The sequence below is a fragment of the Pseudonaja textilis genome, chromosome 14 (genome assembly GCF_049901715.1).
Source record: "Pseudonaja textilis isolate UNSWEBS1 chromosome 14, rPseTex1.2, whole genome shotgun sequence".
Classification (NCBI taxonomy): Eukaryota; Metazoa; Chordata; class Lepidosauria; order Squamata; family Elapidae; genus Pseudonaja; species Pseudonaja textilis.
Window position 1 is genome coordinate 13836512 of NC_142003.1, and position 21840 is coordinate 13858351.

The 21840-nt window shown below is 44.0% G+C and overlaps 1 protein-coding gene across 4 annotated transcripts in view; it reads left to right on the top strand.

Annotated features, from left to right (window-relative positions):
• TRAF7 (TNF receptor associated factor 7) overlaps window positions 1-21840 on the top strand; it is a 49091-nt gene that overhangs the window by 2107 nt on the left and 25144 nt on the right. Inside the window, exons 2-9 of one of the 4 annotated variants that reach the window (XM_026704071.2) lie at window positions 3723-3843; window positions 3969-4026; window positions 6801-6892; window positions 12216-12326; window positions 13474-13566; window positions 16989-17022; window positions 18787-18970; window positions 20778-20912. In XM_026704071.2, coding sequence (XP_026559856.1) covers window positions 3760-3843; window positions 3969-4026; window positions 6801-6892; window positions 12216-12326; window positions 13474-13566; window positions 16989-17022; window positions 18787-18970; window positions 20778-20912 — 791 coding nt within the window. In that variant the 5' untranslated portion in view covers window positions 3723-3759. Of the gene's footprint in view, window positions 1-3722; window positions 3844-3968; window positions 4027-6800; window positions 6893-11369; window positions 11632-12215; window positions 12327-13473; window positions 13567-16988; window positions 17023-18786; window positions 18971-20777; window positions 20913-21840 lie in introns of those variants that run through there. The other 3 variants (XM_026704074.2, XM_087912606.1, XM_087912607.1) reach the window with 3 other exon arrangements.

Consider the following 21840-nt stretch of genomic DNA (forward strand, 5'->3'; position numbering starts at 1 on the left):
TCTGGTCTGTACCAGATTGGACAGCGTTGCCTTTCATTTCTTAAGTCTTTGTACAAGGTTCACTCCCTCCAGAATAAATAAAGGCTAGGATGATTCTAAAGGTCAGTTGAAGTAAAGTTCTTTCCTTCTCAAAGGTGAAGCGAACATTTCACACAAGCATGCCAGGTAAGCTTAGGTACAAAATTCAAGAGGTTTTCTTGCTCCTTTGCTGTTGAGTTGTAGGCAGAATAGCTCTCTTCTGCTCTTAGTGTATCCTGAAAGAAATGGATCATTGAACAAGACAACCCAGAGTTCTCCCTGGGACACAAATCACCAGGTGTAAACTATCCTACTTCAGACATGTTAAGTGGACCCAGCTCTTTGGAAAAGGCTGTAATATTGAGAAAGGTAGAAGGAAAAAGAGGACAGCCAGCATGAAGGTTACAGAGGTGATGAATGTACTATTGGGAGATATGAAATAACAGATTGTGGATTGTCTTAGAGAAAATCCATCTATGGATTTCTTTCTTTTAATGAGAAAAAGGACTAGGGGTGACGTAATAACAGTGTTCCAATATCTCAGGGGTTGCCACAAAGAAGAGGGAGTCATTCCTGTGAGGGCAGGACAAGAAGCAATGGATGGAAACTGATCAAGGAGAGAAGCAACCTAATTTCCTGATAGAACCATTAATCCGTGGACCAGTTTGCCTTCAGAAGTTGTGGGTGCTCCAACACTGGAAGTTTTAAAGGAGAGATTGAACAACCATTTGCAGTGGTATAGAATTTCCTGCCTGAGCAGGAGGGTTGGACTAAAAGACCTCCAAAGCCCCTTCCAACTCTGTTATTCTGACTCTTTGTTTTGGGGTCGAGTCAGGAGTGGTGCTGAGTGTTACTGTCCAGATGCCCTTCCTGACACCTATGCTGAGTTCACAGCAGATATTTTATCTTCTGCATAGGATCGAACTTTCAGCCTTCTGAGCAGGAGGTGGGCCACCATGCTGCTCATCTATGTAGTAATTAAAAGTTGAAAATGACAGCATATAATGTTAAAGTCTTGTTTAAGTGCCAAGTGTGTGTTATCTGAATGTGGGCTGCTCCTAGCTTCCAGGTGTCAAAGACATATTAAGCGTTCCATGATCTGCGGTTTGGGTGCGTGCACATATAAATCTAGGCAGTACAGGCATGTCCTTAAGACAGAAATGGACATCTGAGCTGAATATTTATATCGTTAGCAAGTTGTACATTTGGAAGAAACTGCAGTAGGATAACTAGGAACCGACACCATTAATCATTGGGGAGGGGAGAGAGGTTCAGCCTAACAGTTCAGGGTGACAAGCATTTGGATGCTATTCAAAGAGTGCGTAAGCAGTAGCTTGGCCTTAGAAGCTGTGCAGTTCTAGGCCTGGGCTTGGATAGAAAACATTCACCGGGGAATTCTAAAGTTTTAAGCCTTGGCTGTGGAATAGAAAACATTCTGAAAGAGGACTTGGGTGAATAATTTCTGTGCTGTTGCCCTGTCAGGCTGGGTTTTTATTAAAATATTTTAAAATTATTTACATTTAATTAATTTTAAAATATTTTTAAGGATTTAGGCAGTTTATTGCTGGTATTTAAATCCTCCGATCCCGGGAGCAAATATGTTTTGTAAAATAAACATCAAGCTTGTAATTAGGGATCTAAATTTCCATGCACTTTTAATTCTAGGAAATTCCAAGGTCCTCTTGGCAGTTAAAATATGTTATTTGAGTGTGCGGGTATTATGGATGTGAAGGTGCAAAGTTGATGTTTTAAGCATCGTGTGTTGTTAAGACTATTTACTCCCCGAGAACCTTAAGTGGGATCATTTTTTTTCTCATGCACGATTAGTGCAAGGATTAAGGCACTCATTTTACTTTTGCTTCTGAAACATGTAAAAAAAACAAAGTTGAACATTTTCAGTTCACTTTTAGTAATCCTTATCCACTGAGGTCCTAGGTAGGGCATAGGGCATGCATAAAAAGGTTACATGCTCAGGTTTGGTAAAAACTAATTTACCATTCTTTGTGATGATCTCTGTGCAGGGCATAATTTCAGATTACAGTAGGATTTCCCTGCCTATCTGCCCTTCCAGAGTGCTGCTTGAATTCTGAAGGGAGCGGATCTTGCGGTTTTGCTCAAACCTCTTCCTGGCAGCTGAGCCCAAAAGTCCTTCCCCTCCCATTATCCTTCCACTTTCTCACCCCTCCCTTATTTGATTCATTCATCTATCCTGTTCCTGCCTGTCCCCATCACTCTTGTCAGCAGATCAACTTCCTCATTTTTTCTATATAAACACCTCTTACAGAGATGGTTTCACTTTCCCTATAGGCAGGTGCTGTCCCTAAACATACTGGAGGGTTAGTTCCTTGTGCAGCTTGTTCCTGTATTACTGTGAGAAAACAGAAGCAACTTTTCAGCTGGTTTTGCCCAGGGTCACGTCTCGGCTTGCTGCTGCTTCCAGTGTAGAATTCTTTATTTATTGGCCAAGCGTGATTGAACACACAAGGAATTCGTTTTCAGTGCATAAACTCCAAGTACATGGAAACAACAAATTGATAAAGCATAAAATACAATCAACAAGTAATAGTCGTAAGATACCAATAGAAGTAGGTAATAGGAAAGGTGATTAATAATAATAATAATAATAATAATAATAATAATAATAATAATAATAATAATAATAATAATAATAATACAGTCTTACTAGGTGGTTTGACATCCCATGGCATAAGATAGTGTTGTGGGAATTAGGTGTTTAGCAGAGTGATAGCAAGGCGGGGGGCGGGGAATTATCTTTGTGTCTAGTTGTTTTGACATGCAATGCCCAATAGTGGCGTTCCAAGGGGAGGAGTTGAAACAGTTTATGTCCAGGGTGTAAGGGGTTTGTAGATATTTTCTCAGCCCTCTTGCTGGCTCGTGCAGTATCCTGCTCCTCATTGGAAGGTGGGCTGGTTGTGATTGTTTTTCCTGCAGACCTAACTCTCCATTGAAGTCTGTGCCTGTCCTGTTTTAGTTGCTTTAGTTGCTTTAGTTGCTGTACCAAACCAGAGAGTTAGAGAAGTAGAAAGAACAGACTCAATCATTCCTCTGTAGAACTGTATCAACAGCTCCTCGGGCAGTCTGAACTTTCTGAGTTGATGCAGGAAGAACATGCTTTGTTTTTAACGATGGTTCTAATATTAGGTGTCCATTTCAAGTCCTGGGAGGTTATAGAACCTAGAAACTTCTTGATACTGGTATTGCCTAATATTGTAAGAAGATAATAGGAACAACTGTAAATCAAGGACTACCTGTATCTCAAAAGAATACAGACTTCTAAAACGTTGCTCTTTGTTCTTGTTTCTTAAACAAATGCATATAATTATTTCTTTCTATAACATAATCACTTCTAGCCATTGCAAAAAATGTTTTATGAAGCATTATTCTCAGAACACCCTGAACACAAACCCAATGAGGTCCAGTAATTTTTTAATATTATGTTTTGAACAAGTCATAGTTTCAGACTTACTGGATTTTTTTTTAACTTAATGCAGTTTCCCATTGTTTGGTTGTAAGCTTTCCCATTGTTTGGTTGTACATTTCAGGATTTGAGGAACTTCCCTTCTTTTCTTCAAAAACTGCTTTCATCTTTTTGGGATATTATAAAAATGGTGAAGGACTGGAGGGGGATTTGCAGATATTGTTTTGTGTGTTTATGAAAGAAACTTCTCTTTTGTTGTTACCAGAAGCAGCTTTTATGATGTTCCATTGTGGGACTAGATTATGAGTGCCAACAAGAATACCCGCTACAATCGTTTCTCCAACAGTAACACTCCAACAGTAACACTCCCAGAAAACACAAACGGGGTAAGACAGTACGGTTTGACGGCCACCTCACCTGGCATCCTGGAGTTTTCTCCAACTGACCTCCTTGCCGTTCTTGTTTTCAACCCAGGTAGGGTGGAAAGTAATGCATTGTCTCTCTGTTGCAGACAAGAATGGAAACTACTTTTGGACCTACGTACTCTACCGTGACCACCATCACCAAAGGTTGGGACTGAATAATTTTTGCTCTGTCTAATCTGTGTAAAATTATAAGGTAGTTTACAGAATAAATAAATCTCGGCTTCTTTCATTTTATCTGAAAATCCAATAAGTTGTTCGTCAGGTGAAAGCTCCAGTCTGAGTTCCCTAAAATTCAGAGTTGAATTTCGGACTCCCATCGGAGTCTGAATCTGCGGGGGAAGATGAGATGGAACAAGAACTGACAGAGGGTGAGAGGGCAGCTCCATTGGCCTTGGAAGAAACTGGGGAAGGGCAGAGTCAGTCCAGGCAAGGCTTCTCAGAATTAGTAAGGCTTGCAGGCAGGAAGGAACAGATTTCAGACAAGGAGCGAGAACCACCCTCTACTGATGCAAGGGCTCGGAGGGTGCAGAAAAGGCAGGATCAGCTCCGATGGAGCAGGCCATCATGAGGAGAGTGCCCTGCCCAGCTTCACCAGACATACCTGGGGAATGAGACTTCAGGAGATGCTGTGGGGGAGGGGCATTTGTCGGGAACGAATGCCGAGTTCCTGCAGTGTTCTGTGCTGACGTGTTTGAATGTGCCGAGAATCCTTGAATTTCTGTGTGGCGTTCTGGACTGATTATCTGGATTTTTTGCTCCTTGAACTCCTTGCTTTGCTCTTGTTTTGCCAAATATATTTGGGATTGATTGCCGTGCAGCCTTGGTGGAGACAGAGCTGAGCTGGATTAATTGCAGCCAGAGGCTGCTTGAGGTTTGGGGAAGGGGTGTTACTATCACCCTGCTCAGGGACTTGTCAGAAACGTGGGAGCGCTTGGGGGAGATTTGGAGCACAAAAGGGCCAGTTTGAACTGCCAGCTCTTTGTGTTACCTCTGTGCCGTGCTCCGGATCATCACAGTATCCCTCTAATCGGGCTACATGTAGAGTACTGAATAGATCTTGGGATCGTATTTAAGGACATCAATAATAACTAGCAGGTCCATAGAATAACAACATGATAGATCAGTTGATTTTGGATAATAGGATTAGGGGAAAACAGGGTTGTCGATTGACAAGTACAGTACCTGGAAGCATGGCAGTCCAAAGATGTTGCCAGATTGTTTTCTGATGCTCCAGGTAACAGAACTAGAAACAATAGGTGGAATTATACGAGAAACAAAGTTGGGTTAAGCATCAGAAGAAAGTTCTCTTGTTCGTATAATACATTTTTATTAGTTTGTTAAAATATAAAACACAAATAATTTTTTAAAAGTAATAGAAAAGTAGAAGAAAAAAAGAGAAAACATGGTATAAAGAGGGGAAAGGGAAAAAAAAGGCACTCAATTTCCAACTCTCTTTAGCACAATAGAAGATGACAACATTACAACCTCACCTTTTTACTTTTACACACCAGTATAAACTAGCCATTTCTATAGCAACAAGCCTATCTAATCAGCAAAAACAAAATCAGAGTTTCTTTTTTTTTTCATTGCAAGCACAAAATCCACAAAAGAAACACAATTAAATATATATATCCTATCCTTTGGATAAAAGAGTCAATTTTACCCTCTCTGCTTCTCCTTGCTGTGGGGAATTGTGTATGCTTCTGTTTACTCATTAATCTTTACAAACTGTCATAATTTATATTAAAAGAATTCCCTATATTATTTCAGTTGTTTTATCCTAAAGGGAAAAACACTTTTTCTAATTTTGATATTTTAAACTTTTAAATTACTCAAATATATGTAAAAAGGAAAAAAAAACCTTCATTTTAAACACAAAACTATATTAAAGCTTTCATTTGATTATATAAATCACACCAATAAAAATCCAATTAACTCTAATTAGCTGATTGAATTTAAATCTCTCAAGTTTATCCTCATGGAGTAAAATCTTTTTCTTTTATTTTCAAATTGTATCAATATTTTACAAACTTTGGGAATTAGTCAACATTACATAGAAGGACAGAAAACATGCATTTACAAACTCATTTTATAAATACAAAACTACTTTAAAGTTTTTTTCAATACATATATCATAAAAATCCATCCTAATTAATGAAGTCATTAAATTGAAGTCGCTCTTCTTGCAGACATTGCTTGCTCCCATTCCCTGCTAGCACTGATGAGTTTACCCAGTTTGGTAATGAAATGTCTGCAAGAAAACAGTCACACTCAGGGAACACCCAAGAACCGCACAGTTCAACCCTGAGCTACAAATACTCAATTTCGAGTTGGTTATATTTTAAGTGATGGTTCAGTTTATGAAAACAAGCAAACATGAAGTTTATAACAGATATAAACGAAGTAAATAAAATACATAAAAAAATATATTTCTATAGGGAGCAGAGGTTCAATTAGCTATTTATCTCTTAGGACATTCATTTTAATTCCTTCCTACCCTTGTTTTTTGATGTTCAGTGTTTTCTGACCATGGAGAAATTAACTTTGGGGTTTTTTTTTTAAACTTAATTTTTCACAGAAATTCTTTTTGGTCCTTCTGCATAGACACTGCTTTTTGTTGGCATAAGAATTGTTTTTCAGGAGATAAATTTAGAATAAATTTACAATATAGACCTAGATCAATACATGGAAGTTAGAATTATTGATAGAAAAATCTCTTCATTTTAAAGCTGTTTTTTTTTTAATTGTTCTGTTCCGTCCTCAGCAAATTTTGGAGAAGTGTGGAGTTTTATTCATTTGTTTTTCATTTTTCCCAGATATGTTTTTCAAAGCGGCTCAGTGATTTAAGGGAACCTGTTACGTTGTAGAATATCTCACCCCTCTCTCTGTCTCTCTCTCTCTCCTGATTCTCCTTGTAGCAGATGGAAGTAGTTCATACAAGCAACATCGCCCGACAGCCTCCTCTTCTAGTACACTCCCCTTTACCTCCCGAGACGAGGATGACAGCATGGTAAGTGCTTTGAGGAGAAGAGAGCTGGCCAGATTGGGAATGGAGGCCTCGGCGGTTTCTCTGACCCGGCTTCAGGTCACAAATTCCAGTCTGCTTCCTCTCCCCGCAACCCTTTACATCTGTCGAGATGTCCCCCTCCATAGAATCTGGGCAGTTCAATATAGGAATAAATCAAAGTCCTGTTGAAGGTTCTCAATTCCCCCCAATTATTAACGCTGCTTGTTGGCTTCAACTGAAAGCGTTTCATGGTGGATTGCAGTCCCTGGCCACCAAATGCAAGTTTGTTTTCTGGTCTTTCCATCCAGCTTGCTATTTCCCAATCCTCCATTAGCCTATAAGGTTTTAATCGTAGCCAAAATGACAGTTTCTTCTTCCCTTGTAGAAGCTGAAAGCAAACTATTCCACTCCGTGAATACAGGTAGTCCTCGACTTATGACCCCAGAATTTCTGTTGCTAAGTGAGACATTTGTTAAGTGAGTTTTGCCCCATTTTATGATCTTTCTTGCCACAGTTGTTTAAGTGAATTTCTACAGTTGTCAAGTTAGTAATATGACCGTAAAGCGAATCTGGATTCCCCACTGACTTTAGGTCACAAAAGGAGTTCACATAACCCTGGGACACTGCAACGGTCATAAATATGAGTCAGTTGACAAGCATCTCCCTTTGATCACAGGGCCATGGGAGTGCTGTAACAGTGTAAAAAATGGGCCTCAGTCACTTTTTTTCAATGCTGTTGTAACTTTGAACAGTCACTAGACGAACTGTTGTAAGTCGAGGACTACCGGTACTGTCGTCGTGTTTTGACCTTTTTTCACCACTTCAGCTAGTGGTTTTCAGAAATTTCACATTCAGAAGGACGATATCATATGGGGTGAAAATTATAAAATACTTCGTGTGGCTGGTGCTTTTTGGAGGCTCAGTAATAGGAATCCCCCTGAATTAAGGAGGGTTCAAGTACATTTTGAGTTTGAGCTAATTGAAAAAAAAAAACCAATGGCTTATTTAATGTGGCTTCACTCCATAAATCTTAATTTGGGGCCTAAATATATCCCATTATACTATCCTTGGAGATGTGGTTGAAGAATAAATTGTTCAAAATGAAAATGAATTGATGAATTAACTCAAGGAAGAAAGCCTCCGATGCCTTTCAGCTGCCCTTTTTTTATTAAGAGCTGCTGTTTGCCTTTAAAGGGTGAGGTAGGTAGGGTAGGATATGCTTTATTGGCCAAGTGTCATTGGACACACAAGGGATTGGTCTCTGGTGCGGAAGCTCTCGGTGTACATGCAAAACAACCAAGTGAATATAATTACAAGATATCAATAGGAGACAGTAATAGGAAAGATAAAAAGGATAATACGAATACAGCCCTATTACGTGGATAAATATCCTTATACGTAAAACTACTATGATATTTAAGGTGTTCAGCAGAGTGATGTCACAGGGGAGTAAATTGTTTGTGCCTAATTGTTTTGGCATGCAATGTCCTATAGTGGTGTCTTGATGGGAGGAGTTGAAACAGTTCATGTCCAGGATGTGAGGGGTCTGTAGATATTTGCTCAGCCCTCTTCCTGGCTCATGCAGTGTATAGGTCCTCATAGGAAGGCAGGCTGGTTGCGATTGTTTTTTCCTGCAGACCTAACTATCGGTTGAAGTCTGTACCTGTCTTATACCAAACCAGTTAGTTTGTTGCTGTACCAAACAAGGCATTCAAGCAGAAAGAAAGCAAGAAATCAAAACTACCAGGGCTGCTATCTATGAGGCTGACCCTGGGTTTTTATTCTCTGCCAGCGGGCTTGAAGGCCAAAGGAGTGCAGGAGTTTCTTGGTTGCAGCCCAGCTCCCTTCCAGGACACCCCAGTGCCAAGTAAAGTCTTAACATTTTAGAGAAGTCACTGTTTCATGTATTTATTTTCATTTTGATGCACATATGCACATCATATGGTAGATGGGCCGCTGTAAAAAAATGATAAGTAAACATTAAAAAAATTAAAAAAATCACTTTATATCCCACCTGTCAACTCAAATGATATTCAAGGAAGCTAACGATTTCTCTTAAATCTAAAAAGCTAATATGTGTATCAAAGTTAATGCTAAAATTGATTAATAATAGCAACAGCAATTAACACTTAGATTTATACACCGCTTCACAGTGCTTTCCAGCCCTCTCTAAGCAGTTTACAGAGTCAGCCTCTTGTCCCCAACAATCTGGGTCCTCATTTTACCAACCTTGGAAGGATGGAAGGCTGAGTCAATCTTGAGCTGGTCGGGATTGAACTCCAGGCTGTGGGCAAACTTAGCCTGCAATGTGGCACTTTAACCACTGCACCACCATGGCTCATAATAATAATAGGCTGGATTAAAGAGAAGCATTTTTATGAAAGTTCTAAATGTGAGAGTGTAGGGGTTCAAAGAGAGCCTCATCTCTCAGCACCTAGGAGAGTGAGAGAGAGAGAGAGAGAGAGACCTTCTCAGCTGGTGCCTGAACTATAAATCTCTGGGAGAGCCTGCGTGGAGATTTGTAGGTCATCACAACAGGAGAGGTGGTTCCTGGAGTATTAAACCACTGAGGGCTTTGAAGGCCAATATCAGCACCTTCAGTCATGACCTCTGAGCCACCGGCAATCCCTGCAGATCTTCAGCACAGTAATCTGGGGATCCCTGACTCTTGCGCTACTTCACAGCCAATTACAGCCTTCCAGCCTTCCGGGCACAGCCAAATAGAAAAGGCCGGAAGCATTGCAGGACTGTAGTTTGAGAGAGCCCCCCGCCTTGAAGATCCCAAGGGGTTCCAGGCATTCATCAAAATAACTGTTTTGACCAAGGCTTCCCGAGACCGTAATTAAGCAGATGCTTAGTCCAAACAACTCCTGTTTTATTTCAACGCTGGGAATTATGTTCATTCCCAGCCTGTAATGAGTCCCAAACAGTCCCTCAAGATAAGCACCCACCTTTCTCTCCTTTGAAGTGCTGCCAACAACTAAAGTGCCAAATTAAATTGAAAAAAAACAACAACTGAAGGACAAAGTCCACACAGCTTCAAGGTTTAATCCAAACAGACCGAATAACTTTGCTTCCTGCAAAAGTTTCATCACCTTTGCCTGTCCTTTATACCTTTATAAAAGCTTGTAAAATGAGGCAAATTCATGTAAGGTGTCTTGCTTAGCAACAGAAATGTTGGGCTGAAATGTTGTCGTAAGGCGAGAACTGCCTCAAATCCACAATTCTTGCAAGCCCTTGAAGCTTTTAGCTTGCCAGAACTGGTACCATCCAGATTACTTTGGAACTGCTATGCTTTCCTGATCGCTTTTGTGACTTTCTGAAAGTGACCTATAATGACCTGGTGCTCAAGTCAAGAAGAGACCTCTTAGTAGATTTCCTGGAACTGCCTTTTGCAGTGCGTGGGATGGAAATATGTCTCATCTCTGAGGAAGCATTCGTCAACTGACAGGCTGGTCCTATCCTGCCTGATTTAATCATTGCAAGAACAGCAAATCCAGAACAGCTACTTAACAGTCAAATGAAACTCGTATTCAAAAGCCGGGGAAGGTCTGGCACCTGTTACCATTTGTGTTTGGCCTAGAAGGTCCTCAGGTGAGATGCAGGAGAGCCTCTCCTGAGTTCCCTACTATAGGCTGCCTGTTGAGAGGCCCCTTGCTTACCCTCAGCAAAGAGTCAGCATGTTCTGAACTTCCCTTTCCATCTCTTCCTGTGGGATACGGCCCTCCAGAGGGTTAAGGTCATTGCCCAGAGGATCCTGGGTTGCCCCCTCCCCTCTTTTGGAAGAGCTTTAGAGCTCCTGCTGCCTTAAGAAAGTTCAAAACATCCTCAAAGATCTATCTCATCCTGGGCATCCCCCCTTTTTTTGAACTATTACCATCCAGCAGACGGTACAGGACAATAAAAACAAGGACAAATAGGCCGACTAACAGCTTCTATCCCAGGGCAGGAGCTCTGTTGAATTCTACTATATGGTGTAATACTAATGCAGTATCGGGTTTTCAATTCAATTGCATAGAGTGCGAAGGATGTGTGCTTTTGTTCTGTTTTTTTAGTTTTCTTACGTACACTGAAGATGGCATTTAACTTTGTTGTGTGAGGTGCAGTGACAATAAAGTAAACTAAATTAAAATACACTGCATCATGGGAGCCATGGAGAGGCCAGGACATGGACAACTCACGTGTCTCTTCTGTCTAAAAGTTAGGGCTGCCAGATCCCCCTTTTTAAACTCGGCTTTTTGTGGCTCCTTCTCTACTGTGATTGCTGCTCTTCTTATCCCGGGTCAGCCCCGTGTTCATGCCGGTGCTGTGGGTCTCCCTTGGCCTTCCTTCCCTGGATGAGAACCTGAGAGGTGGCTGTTCCGCTAGCCGCTGCCTTGCTGAGCCAGTCCCAGAGAGGCTGCAGCCGGGACAAGCCGGGTGATTGGTGGGCATGGTGCCCAGCTGGCTCTTCCACCCCCAAACAGGAAGCCACGGAGCAGAACCCCGACTGAATTGAATAGGAGGAAGTCTCCAGCCATCTACGCAAAGCAAATTGGCAGAAGTGTGTTTGTGTGTGTGTGTGTGTGTGTGTGAGTGTGTGTGAAAGAGAGAAGCAGAAGCAGCCTAACCACAAGTGTTCTTAGGAACAGCAGAGGCCATGAGAGTGAAGCGTGGTAGTTTTTTGGTGAAGGATCATAGCCGAGACCCAGCATTTCTGGCCAGAATCCTGGTTCAGCATCAGGAAGTTCCATGTTGGGAAGGTGAGCTTTTTATGTATCCGCCTCAGGGGCAGAAATCGGTCTGGAGAGCTTTTGCAACCACCTGTCTGAGATTTGTCAAGCTTTTGCCAAGGATTTAACGGTTAAGTGAAGCGCTGCTATTGCCCAAGAAGTGAAAGGATTTCTAGGGGCTAAACTTTGCAGACCTCTGTGAGAAGCAAAAGTGACTTCTTTGCAGGGCAGCTAATTGTGCTTTGTCTGCCATTGAGGCCTCCCTCCGTTTAATCTGTGGTTGGTTTCTTGTTTTGGAAAAAATGCAGAGAGGTTTGCAAAAGGAATTTGGTGGTCACACTGTTCCTTTGTGTGCTGCTTGGCCCTTGCCCGCCGCAGGTCAAACAGCCACTTGGGACAGAACCTGACAGAAATATATTGAATTTTTGTTAATATGTTGAGTTTTGTTAAGAAAGGCTGCCATTAGGAAGGGCTTCCTGGAATCCTCCATAATGCTGGTTCTGAACACACTTGTTGAAAGTTTGGTTGTGGCTGCTGTACTGTTTTACCTTAAATAAGTGACCAACTCATCTCCCCCCCTTTCTCCCCCCTCCCTCTCTCCTCTCTCTCTCCAGCCGCCAATCACCCGTCGGTCTGACTCTGCCATCTCCATTCGCTCCTTGCACTCCGAGTCCAACATGTCCCTGCGCTCAACATTCTCTCTCCATGAGGAAGAGGAGGAGCCAGTAGGTATTTGGGGGTCGGGGGGGGAGTTTCCCATAATACATGATGTGGAACAAGTCTATACATTTTTTTCTCTATTAACTACCAAAGTAGAAAACTCTTTGCATAGCAGGAATTTCATTTTTCTTTTCACAAAGGAACCTTTGGTGACAATTGTTAAAACCATAAGCTTTCCGTTGCTAAATGAAATATTTGTTAAGTGGGGTTTGCCTAATTTTATGACTTTTCTTGCCACAGTTGTTAAGTGAATCGCTGCAGCTGTTAAGTTAGTAAGACTGTTGTTAAGCGAATCTGGCTTCCCCATTGACTTTGCTTGCCAGAAGGGGATCACAAAAGGGGATCCCATGACCTCAGGGTACTGCAACCATTGTCAGTATGAGTCAACTGCCAAGTGTTTGAATTTTGATCCCCTGAGAATAGGGATGCTGCAGTGGTGGTAAGAATGACTTTTATGAGTCACTTTTTTCAGTGCTGTTGTGATGACCCAAAGGGACGTGGCACAAAGGCAACACAGTCGGATAATCAGTGGGAGTCCCTTTATTAGCTCCAACTTGGGCCCCAATGTCCTGGTTACCTTCTTGCTGGAGAAAAACTCTCCCAGGAACAGCCTTTGCCTGCAGAGAATCAAGTCCAAAAAGTGCTCAACAAAAAACTATAAGTCCAATCAAGGCAAAATGAGAATATTAGTCTGGTAGGGCAGGAGAAGGAATTCCAGACGTGAAGGAACGACAGTAATTCAACACAGATGGGAAGATGCCAGGAACACAGATAAGCAAAGACAACACAAGATGAACTCACGTTTGCTCCCAGTAGATGCTGCACTCAGCATGCCTCTCCTTTAAACTCCCTTCCCAGCTGTGGCTAATGAAGGGAATCGAGGCCCTTTCCTCCCTCGTAAGCCATGCAATCCATGTTGCTCTCTTCTCCGTTCCTCCCTGCGTGCAAGTAAAGCCATGAAATGGGGTGAAGCTCACTTAATAACCGTGTCTCCTAGCAACAGAAACTTTGGGCTCAGTTGTGGTTGTAAGTCGAGGCCTAGCTGTAAATTTTGTCTCCCGAACTCCCCGGCCTGGCAGAGCATTGCCGCATTTGAGCAAAGGGGGGGCGCTCTTTCATTCTCACCTGTGTGTGTCTTCTGGTTGGTTGCAGGAGCCTCTGGTGTTTGCTGAGCAGCCCTCTGTGAAACTCTGTTGCCAGTTGTGTTGCAGTGTGTTTAAAGATCCTGTGATCACGACCTGTGGGGTAAGGAACTGAACCAGGCCGCCGTTTCGGTCGTATGGAGAAGGCGGTAGGGGGACTGAATTGGAGCACGTTTGGGGATCAACTTGGCCATCCAGTCCAACTTTCCTGCTCAGTGCAATAATCCAAATCAATGCATCTTTCTTTGATCAACTCTGGAATCTTCCCTGGTAGGGAGCTTAGACCGTGTAGGCCTCTCTAAGCAGTTTAAAGAGTCAGCCTCTTTCCCCCAATAATCTGGGTCTTCATTTTACCCACCTCGCAAGGACGGAAGGCTGAGTCAACCTTGAGCCAGTCAGGATCGAATTCCTGGCTATGGGCAGAGATAGCCTGCAATACTGCATTCTAACCACTGCGCACCATGGATGGATGGATGGATGGGAGGGAGGGAGTGCAATAGCACTTAGACTTATATACTGCTTTATAGTGCTCTACAGTGCCTCTCTAAGCAGTTTAACAGAGTCAGCCTCTTGCCCCCAACAATCTGGGTCCTCATTTGACCCACCTCAGAAGGATGCAAGGCTGAGTCAACCTTCAGCCTGGTGAGATTCGAACTGCCAAATGGCTGGCAGCTGGCAATCAGAAGACAGCCGGCACTTTGCTGGCAGCCAGCACTCTAATCAATGCACTGCTGTGGCTATTGGTGCGGTTTTACACCTCTCGAGTCTGACCCTCGGCCGCTCTGTGTGGGTCAGCACTCTCCATGCCCCTTTGTCTCACCCCGCCTCCTTCAGGTCCACCACGGTCACCCCAGTGTCATCCTTTATAGAGTCCAACCAGTGGGTGCTAGGGTGGCCCCCTCTCCTTATTCCTCTGATCAGCCCCAGCAGAATTGACATTTGCGGGGGGGGGGGATTTTACATTTTTATTGCGTTATAAAATATTATAAGATAAGTATTAAAAAAATAAATAGAAAAGCAGTGGGAAGAAGGGAAGGAGAAGTGAGGAAGGATAAGAAAAAAGAGAAAAAGAAGCATTGACTTCCAACTCTTGGTTGCAGTAAAATAAAGCATTAACATCAAATCACAGCTTTTTGCTTTTTTTTCATAATAATATCAATAAGGATCGATCAGCCTAATTGGTAAAACCCCAAATCAAAGTTTCCTTCTTTTCCACTTCAAGCCTGAAGTTCAGAAGCGGTCTGAGTGACTTTTCAAATCAATCAGCTCTCATGACATGGCCGAAGTATGACAGCCTCTGCTTGGCGATCTTGGCTTCGAGGGATATTTTGGGTGAAGTTCCATCTCTAGGACCTCTTGGTTATTTTTACAGTCCATGGGATGCATAATAGTCGCCTCCAGCCCCACAGTTCAAAGGTATCCACCGTTCTCCTAGCGGCCTTTTTCAGAGTCCAAAGTTTCGCAGCCATAAATAGGAATAGGAAAAATTATTGCGTTAGCTGAGGGACGCGGTGGCTCGGTGGCTAAGAGCTTGTCGATCAGAAAGGGTTGGCAGTTTGGCGGTTTGAAACCCTAGCATCGTGTGATGGAGCGAGTTCCTGTTCCTTCTCCCAGCTTCTGCCAACCTAGCAGTTCAAAAGCACGTAAAAAATGCAAGTAGAAAAACAGGGATCCCTTTGGTGGAAATGTAACATCATTCCGTGCGCCTTCGGCCTTCAGTCCTACCAGCCACATGACCATGGAGACGTCTTTGGACAATGCTAGCTCCTCGGCTTTGGAATGGAAATGAGCACCGCCCCCTAGAGCCAGAAAACGACTAGCATGCATGTGCGAGGGGAACCTTATTGCATTAGCTAATGTGCACTGGATTGCCAGACTGATGTCCTTATTCTTCCAGATGTCCTTCATGCCAGACATTTCCTAAACAAGGGTTAATGTTACGTGGACAGACCCAACAGAGTCCATCCAGACAGAACCCCCTTTCTGTTGTGCGGTTCCCTCGCGATTCTTCCAGCCAGCTGCTCTGACACGATTTGGGGGATGTGGGAATGGAAATTGGGAGCAGGGCCCAGCTTGCTTTCTGCTCAGGTGCTGACAGTTTTGGCCTCCCTGGCGAGAGTGTTTTCCTGAATGGGTAGAACAGGAAAGGGAACTGAGCAGCTGGGGAGGAATTACCCCTCAGTTGTGGGGAGCTGCGGAGCCCCCTCCTCATCTCCCCAGTAAAAGGAGAGTAAGATCAGCTTTGAGCAAAACACTTGGAGCCAGTTCGGTTTGGCGGCCCAAACAAGGTGGACCAGTTGGTTGTGCTGGAGAATCTAAGAAGGAAAATGAAGGTCTCTTGTATCCTTTTCAGAGGTTCTGTTTGCCTACTTTAGTTTACAATGTTTGGCACAAGTCCAATTTTCACATATGAAAATTAGGTGAATTACTTAGCAGAAAAATAAACTTTTTTATTAGCAAGCTAAAGCTCAGTTTTTAAACTGTATATTAATGTACAGAGAAATTCTAAGACAACCTTAACTGCCTAAAACAAGTTATTAAGGCATATTAAACCAATTTGAGATCCATCTTCCTTTGCAGTTGAATCGTAAGCTTTTCCGTGCTTCGTTCCCCTGCAAGAGTTTTAAATAGAAAGGCTGAGGGTTTGGATCAGATGCTGTAATTATGCAAACTGCATAATTTTAAGTGGGGTTCTAAGACCTAAATGGAACCAAATGAAATGAAGCTTTTGGTAAGACTGGGGTGAATGGCATCTGCCTGGAAGAAGAAATGCAAGGGGTCACAGAAAAAGGAAACATGTCACCTTTTATAGCCCAGAATCCAGCCATGGGATAAAAAGAAAAATTTTCAAGATCTGTTTTTTTCAGAGTTGTTTTCTTTCCAGATAATGGATTCATTTTTAAAAAACTTGGCTAGGTTGCGTATGAGGAAGGACGATGCCATTTGTCTTTGTTTTGCTTTCTTAGTGTTGAGTTGGACACAGGCAGTGGTGGGATTCAAAAATTTCACTGCCGGTTCTGTGGGTGTGGCTTGGTGGGCATGTTTTGTGGGCGTGGCAGGGGAAGGATATACTGCAAAATCCCCCTTCCCTCCCCACCCCACCAACCTGCTTTCCAGCTCCATTCTCCTGTGCAGGGCAACCAAAGGAGACCCAGCCGATCAGCTGGGACTCAATGGGAGGCGGAGAAGAGATGGGGTTGGCGGGTCCACTCAGAGGTGGGATTGGCCGGTTCTCTGAACTACTCAAAATGTCTACTACCGGTTCTCCAGAACTGGCCAGAACCGGCTGAATGCCACCTCTGGACACAGGGAGGCTGAATCCAGGCTCTTCCACAAAGATCTGGACAAAAGGAGCCCAATCCACCAGTTGTAGCTTCCAGAGCACAAGTGGATTAAAAGGGGTGGGTCTCTAGGAAGCAGATGCAATCTAGCAGGACCCATAGATGCTGCCCCCTGGTGGTGAAGACCGGGCATTGTGCGATATGCACCCTATTTCTTACCTCCTTGTGTTCTCTTTCTTCACAGCACACATTTTGCAGGAGATGTGCCTTAACCTCTGGTAGGTATTTCAGTCTTTTTGTGGTTGAATGACAGGTAGTCCTCAACGATCATAATGGAGCCCAAAATTTCAGTTGTTAAGTGAGGCATTTGTTAAGTGAGTTTTGCCCCATTTTACGACCTTTCTTAGCTGCAGTTGTTAAGTTAGTCCCATGGTTATTAAGTGAATCTGGTTTTCCCTGTTAACTTTGTCAGAAGGTCGCAAAGTGGGGTCCCGTCAGCCCAAGACATTGCAACCGTCGGAAGCATGAACCAGTTGCCAAGCGTCTGAATTGTGATCACGTGATCACGGGGAGGATCGGAGGTGGGCTGTTGCCGGTTTGCACCGGTTCTCATGAACCGGTGGTTAAGATTAGGCGCAGTTCGGCAAACTGGCAAATCCCACCACTGACTGGCCCTGCCCCCACCCATTTTCGGCCTGTTTTTGAACCCTTTTCAGGCTGTTTTCCCATGCCAAAACGGCCTGAAAATGCCCCCCAAACTGCCTAAAAAACAGCCTGAAAAGAGGCCGAAAAACGGGCAGGTTGGGACCAGCCAGTGATGGGATTGGCCCCAACCGGCTGAATCCCACCTCTTCCTTTGAGGTGAGTTGCCAGGAGGTGGGGCTGGGTGTGATGAGTGACGTCACCCACCTTGTCACATGACCGTCATGCCTACCCAGCCTACTGATAGTTAAAAAAAATTGCAGCCCACCACTGGGCACGTAAGTGTGAAAAACCGTCATAAGTCACTTTTTCAGTGCCGTTGTAGCTTTGAAAGGTCACTAAGTGAACTATTGTAAGACGAGGACTACCTGCACGATTGGAACGTGCAGGTTTTCTTTTCTTTTTTTAAATATATTTTTGCTTCTTGGTCAAATTCAAATTTAAAAATGGCACCCAGGATTTCCCTGTTTATTGGATTCTTGTATTTTTTAATGACCTCTTGAGAAATTTCACTCTGCCAAGTGAAGCTCTGGCTATTTCCTTTGACTATGAATATCAGAGTAATGGACTTTGGTGGATCACGGCTGTACAACTCTGGCAAGGGCAATGACACTACTAGACCATCCTCTTTTACCGATCCCATAATCCCTTGTAGGGTGGAGTCTGGGAACCTGAATGGAGCTGAGTGTTTACTGGCCAGATGCCCTTCCTGTTGCCAATGCGGAGTTGTATTCAGCAGATATATTCTCATTGTGCCCAGAGAGAGAACTATCTGCCTCCACCTAGGAACAAACTCACAGCCTCCTGATTGTGAGGTGAGAGCTCCACCTTTAGGCCACCGCAGCAGTCATAGAAGTAGATGTGGGGTTTGGATTTTCCAAGTTCCTGATCTTTTCCCCTTGTTTCATTAAGCCTCTTTTAGTGTCTCCACTGTAATGTTTCTCTGTTTCCTGCCTGGTACCATGGTTGAAACAATCCAGGGGGAAAGCCACGTGGGAATGCACACAATGATTGCAGATCCTGAAGAATGACCCTCTAGGATACATTGTGAATTATTTAATTGATAAAAGGCATGCCAATTAATTGATGAATTTACAAATTCAGGCATTTGAGGAAGTCACTTGCAATTAAGTGGACAACAGCTTCGCTTAGAAGTTGGGTTCACACTGTTCCCCAGGAGTGTTTTTAAAGTGGTTAATCCTAATGCAGGGGTCTCCAACCTTGACAACTTTAAGACTTGTGGACTTCAACTGCCAAGGCTGGAGACCCCTGCCCTAGTGGATCCCAGCTCAGGATGGTCTCTGAATTAAGTCATGCTCACCAAGGGTTTCTCCCTGCAGAGAAGTGCCCAGTGGACAATGCCAAACTGACAGTGGTGGTGAACAACATTGCAGTGGCTGAACAAATCGGAGAGCTCTTCATTCACTGCAAGTACGGCTGCCGGTCCAGCGCGAGTGGCAAGCCTCCAGCCTTCGAGGTGGACCCCCACGGGTGCCCCTTCACCATTAAACTGAGTGCCAGGAAGTAAGTGAGATGTGTGAAGCCTCTTCCCATGATCAAGGGTTTGTTTGGGCATGGCTCCTGCTTTGAATTCAGCAGCCCTCTTTGAATTCGCTCTCCCCTCTGCTCCAAGGGAAGACTTTTTTCCAAGAAATCTTAAGCCGGGGGGACCGAAGAGGAACGGTAAAACTTTTTAGGCCTTTGGGTGGTTTTCTAAGGCAGTGATGGGAGGAGGACCCCTCCCCCCCCCCACCAAAAAAAAAACAGCTCCTTTGTCTTAAAACTATTCTAATAGAGACACGGTGGCTCAGTGGCTAAGACGCTGAGCTTGTCAGTCAGAAGGATTGGCAGTTTGAATCCCTAGCACCGTGTGACGGAGTGAGGTCCCATTGTTTGTCCCAGCTTCTGCCAACCTAGCAGTTCGAAAGCACATAAAAAATGCAAGTAGAAAAATAGGGACCCGTTTGGTGGGAAGAGGACAGCGTTTCTCCATGCGCCTTCGGCATTTAGTCCTGCCGGCCGCATGACCAGGGAGACGTCTTCAGACAGCGCTGGCTCTTCGGCTTTGTAGCGGAGATGAGCACCGCCCCCTAGAGCCGGAAACGACTAGCGTGTATGTGCGAGGAGGGGAACCTTTACCTTTACATAATTGAACAATCAACTGAAAAGCACCACTGAAATTCAGCTATTTTGCAACTGGCCAAAGATCAAGTTATTATGGGGGGGATCTTAAATGGATCTTATCTAGGTCTCTGGAGATTCTCAGTCCTCCCAGTCATGGTTGTCCCAAAAGTGCTTTTTTTTCAAGAGTCAACTGGACTTTGCTTTTCCTTGAAGACGTTTCACGTCTTATCCAGGAAGCTTCTTCAGCTCTGACTGAATGGTGGGGAATGGAAGGATTTATACTCCTCGCAGCTCTTCTCCACCTTTTTACCAGCCAGCTCAGTTCCCAGACTTTGGGCCTCTGGCGTTCCTCTCATGCTCCAGCCTGCCTTCCTCGTGTGGCACCATCCAGAAGGCCGGCACTTTGGGCGTTGCAGGCCCAATGTAAATGGATGCAGCAGGATGGGAGCGCCAGAACTTCAGAGGCCCGATCTCTGGGAACTGAGCTGTCTGTAAAGAGGAGGAAAAGAGCTGCCCGCAAGGGGTATAAATCCTTCCATTCCCCACCATCCAGTAAGAGTTGAAGAAGCTTTTTGGATGAGAAGCAAAACGTCTTCAATGAAAAAACAGGAAGTCCAGTGGCCTCTTGAAAAAAGCACCTTTGCAACAGCTTATCCATGGATTGCTGCAGAAGAAGCTGCATAGGTTGAAAAAAAATCTCAACTTCCCTGTAGATGTATTCCAGTCCCCATTGTTGCGGAGCTGGCAAAATAGCGAGAAATAGTTTAGTGACTCAGTGAAACCTTTCTGGCTCAGATTGTTCGTCGAACTAAGCCACAGCTCTGTTTTCATAGCCAGGGCTCATAAGACGACAAAAGCTGGATGGTTATAGCCCAGCATCAATATTCATTTCAGTAAAAGTGTGGCTTTTGAATTTCACCCTGCCTACAAAGACATCCATTTTGTGCAAGTGCACCCCAAGGTGTTTGTAAAATCTCACCAACTCAAATATTGGTACTGGGTTTTATGGCAACTCTGTGGAAATAGCCAGCTGCCCTCAAGTTACCTCAAGAGGGAGATGTCCAGAGGGCTTCCGTGATGCCATTCCAGAAAAATGTCTGGTCCCTTTGCCAAAAGAATGGTAATCCAGTGAAGGGGTGTGTGTGTGTGTGTGTGAGGGAGGGAGGGAGAGATACTCATTTTCTGACATTCCTCCTCTTATATCTAGGGACCATGAAGGTAGCTGTGACTACCGGCCAGTGCGCTGCCCCAACAATCCCAGTTGCCCTCCGTTGCTCAAGATGAACCTGGAGGCCCATCTGAAGGAGTGTGAGCACATCAAGTGCCCTCACTCCAAATACGGGTAAGCAGGGATCCACCACCTCCTAGGAGAGTCTTGCCTTCTTTGCCCATCCCAGGGGTCGTTTCCCAGGCCTCGCCCTGGATACTGGGTCCCCAGTGATGCTTGGCTTTATGCTGTTCTGCAATATCTAGTCCCAAGAACCTTTCACACCCTCAATTCAGAAGCCAGTTTCATTGTAATCATAATCCACACGAGGCATGTCTATTTAATGTCTTCCATTTGATCTCTCAATGTATGCAATTCGGCAGCTGCGCTTCAGTGAAAAGGCAAACAGTGTCAGGGGACTTAAAACAAGGCAGCTCCCAAGAGGGCAAACTCGTTGAACAAGTGTGAAAAGGAGAGCAAAAGAGGATTTTAGCTTGAAGTTTGGTAGGGGAAAGGGGGGCGACTCCAAGCATGGTGATTCAAGGTGCTCTGCAAAAAATGCCCTCTTTTCTTAACGAGAACCCAAACTATGGAAATGCAGGCTAATTGGAAAAGGGACTTGAGGAAAGAAACACTGCCACACATCAGAAAAAGATAGCAATAGCACTTAGACTTATATACCACTTCACAGTGCAAGGTTGACTCCGCCTTCCATCCTTCACAGTGCTAAGCGGTTTACAGAGTCAGCCTCTTGCCTCCAGCAATCTGGGTTTTACCCACCTCGGAAGGATGGAAGGCAGAGTCAACCTTGAGCCAGTCAGGATCGAACTGCTGGCAGTCGGTAGAATTAGCCTGCAAGACTGCATTCCAACCACTGCGCCACCATGAAGACGAGAGCTTCTTGGATACAACAAACTTCCTCAAGGAGAAAACAAAAAGAGGAATAGGAATGCCATAGAACAGGAAGAAGAAAGTGGAAGACTCCAAACACCATTAGGGTTGATATTGCTTTTCAGCAGTCTCATTCTATGCGACGTCTATTGCCACTTGGCTCAGTTTCATG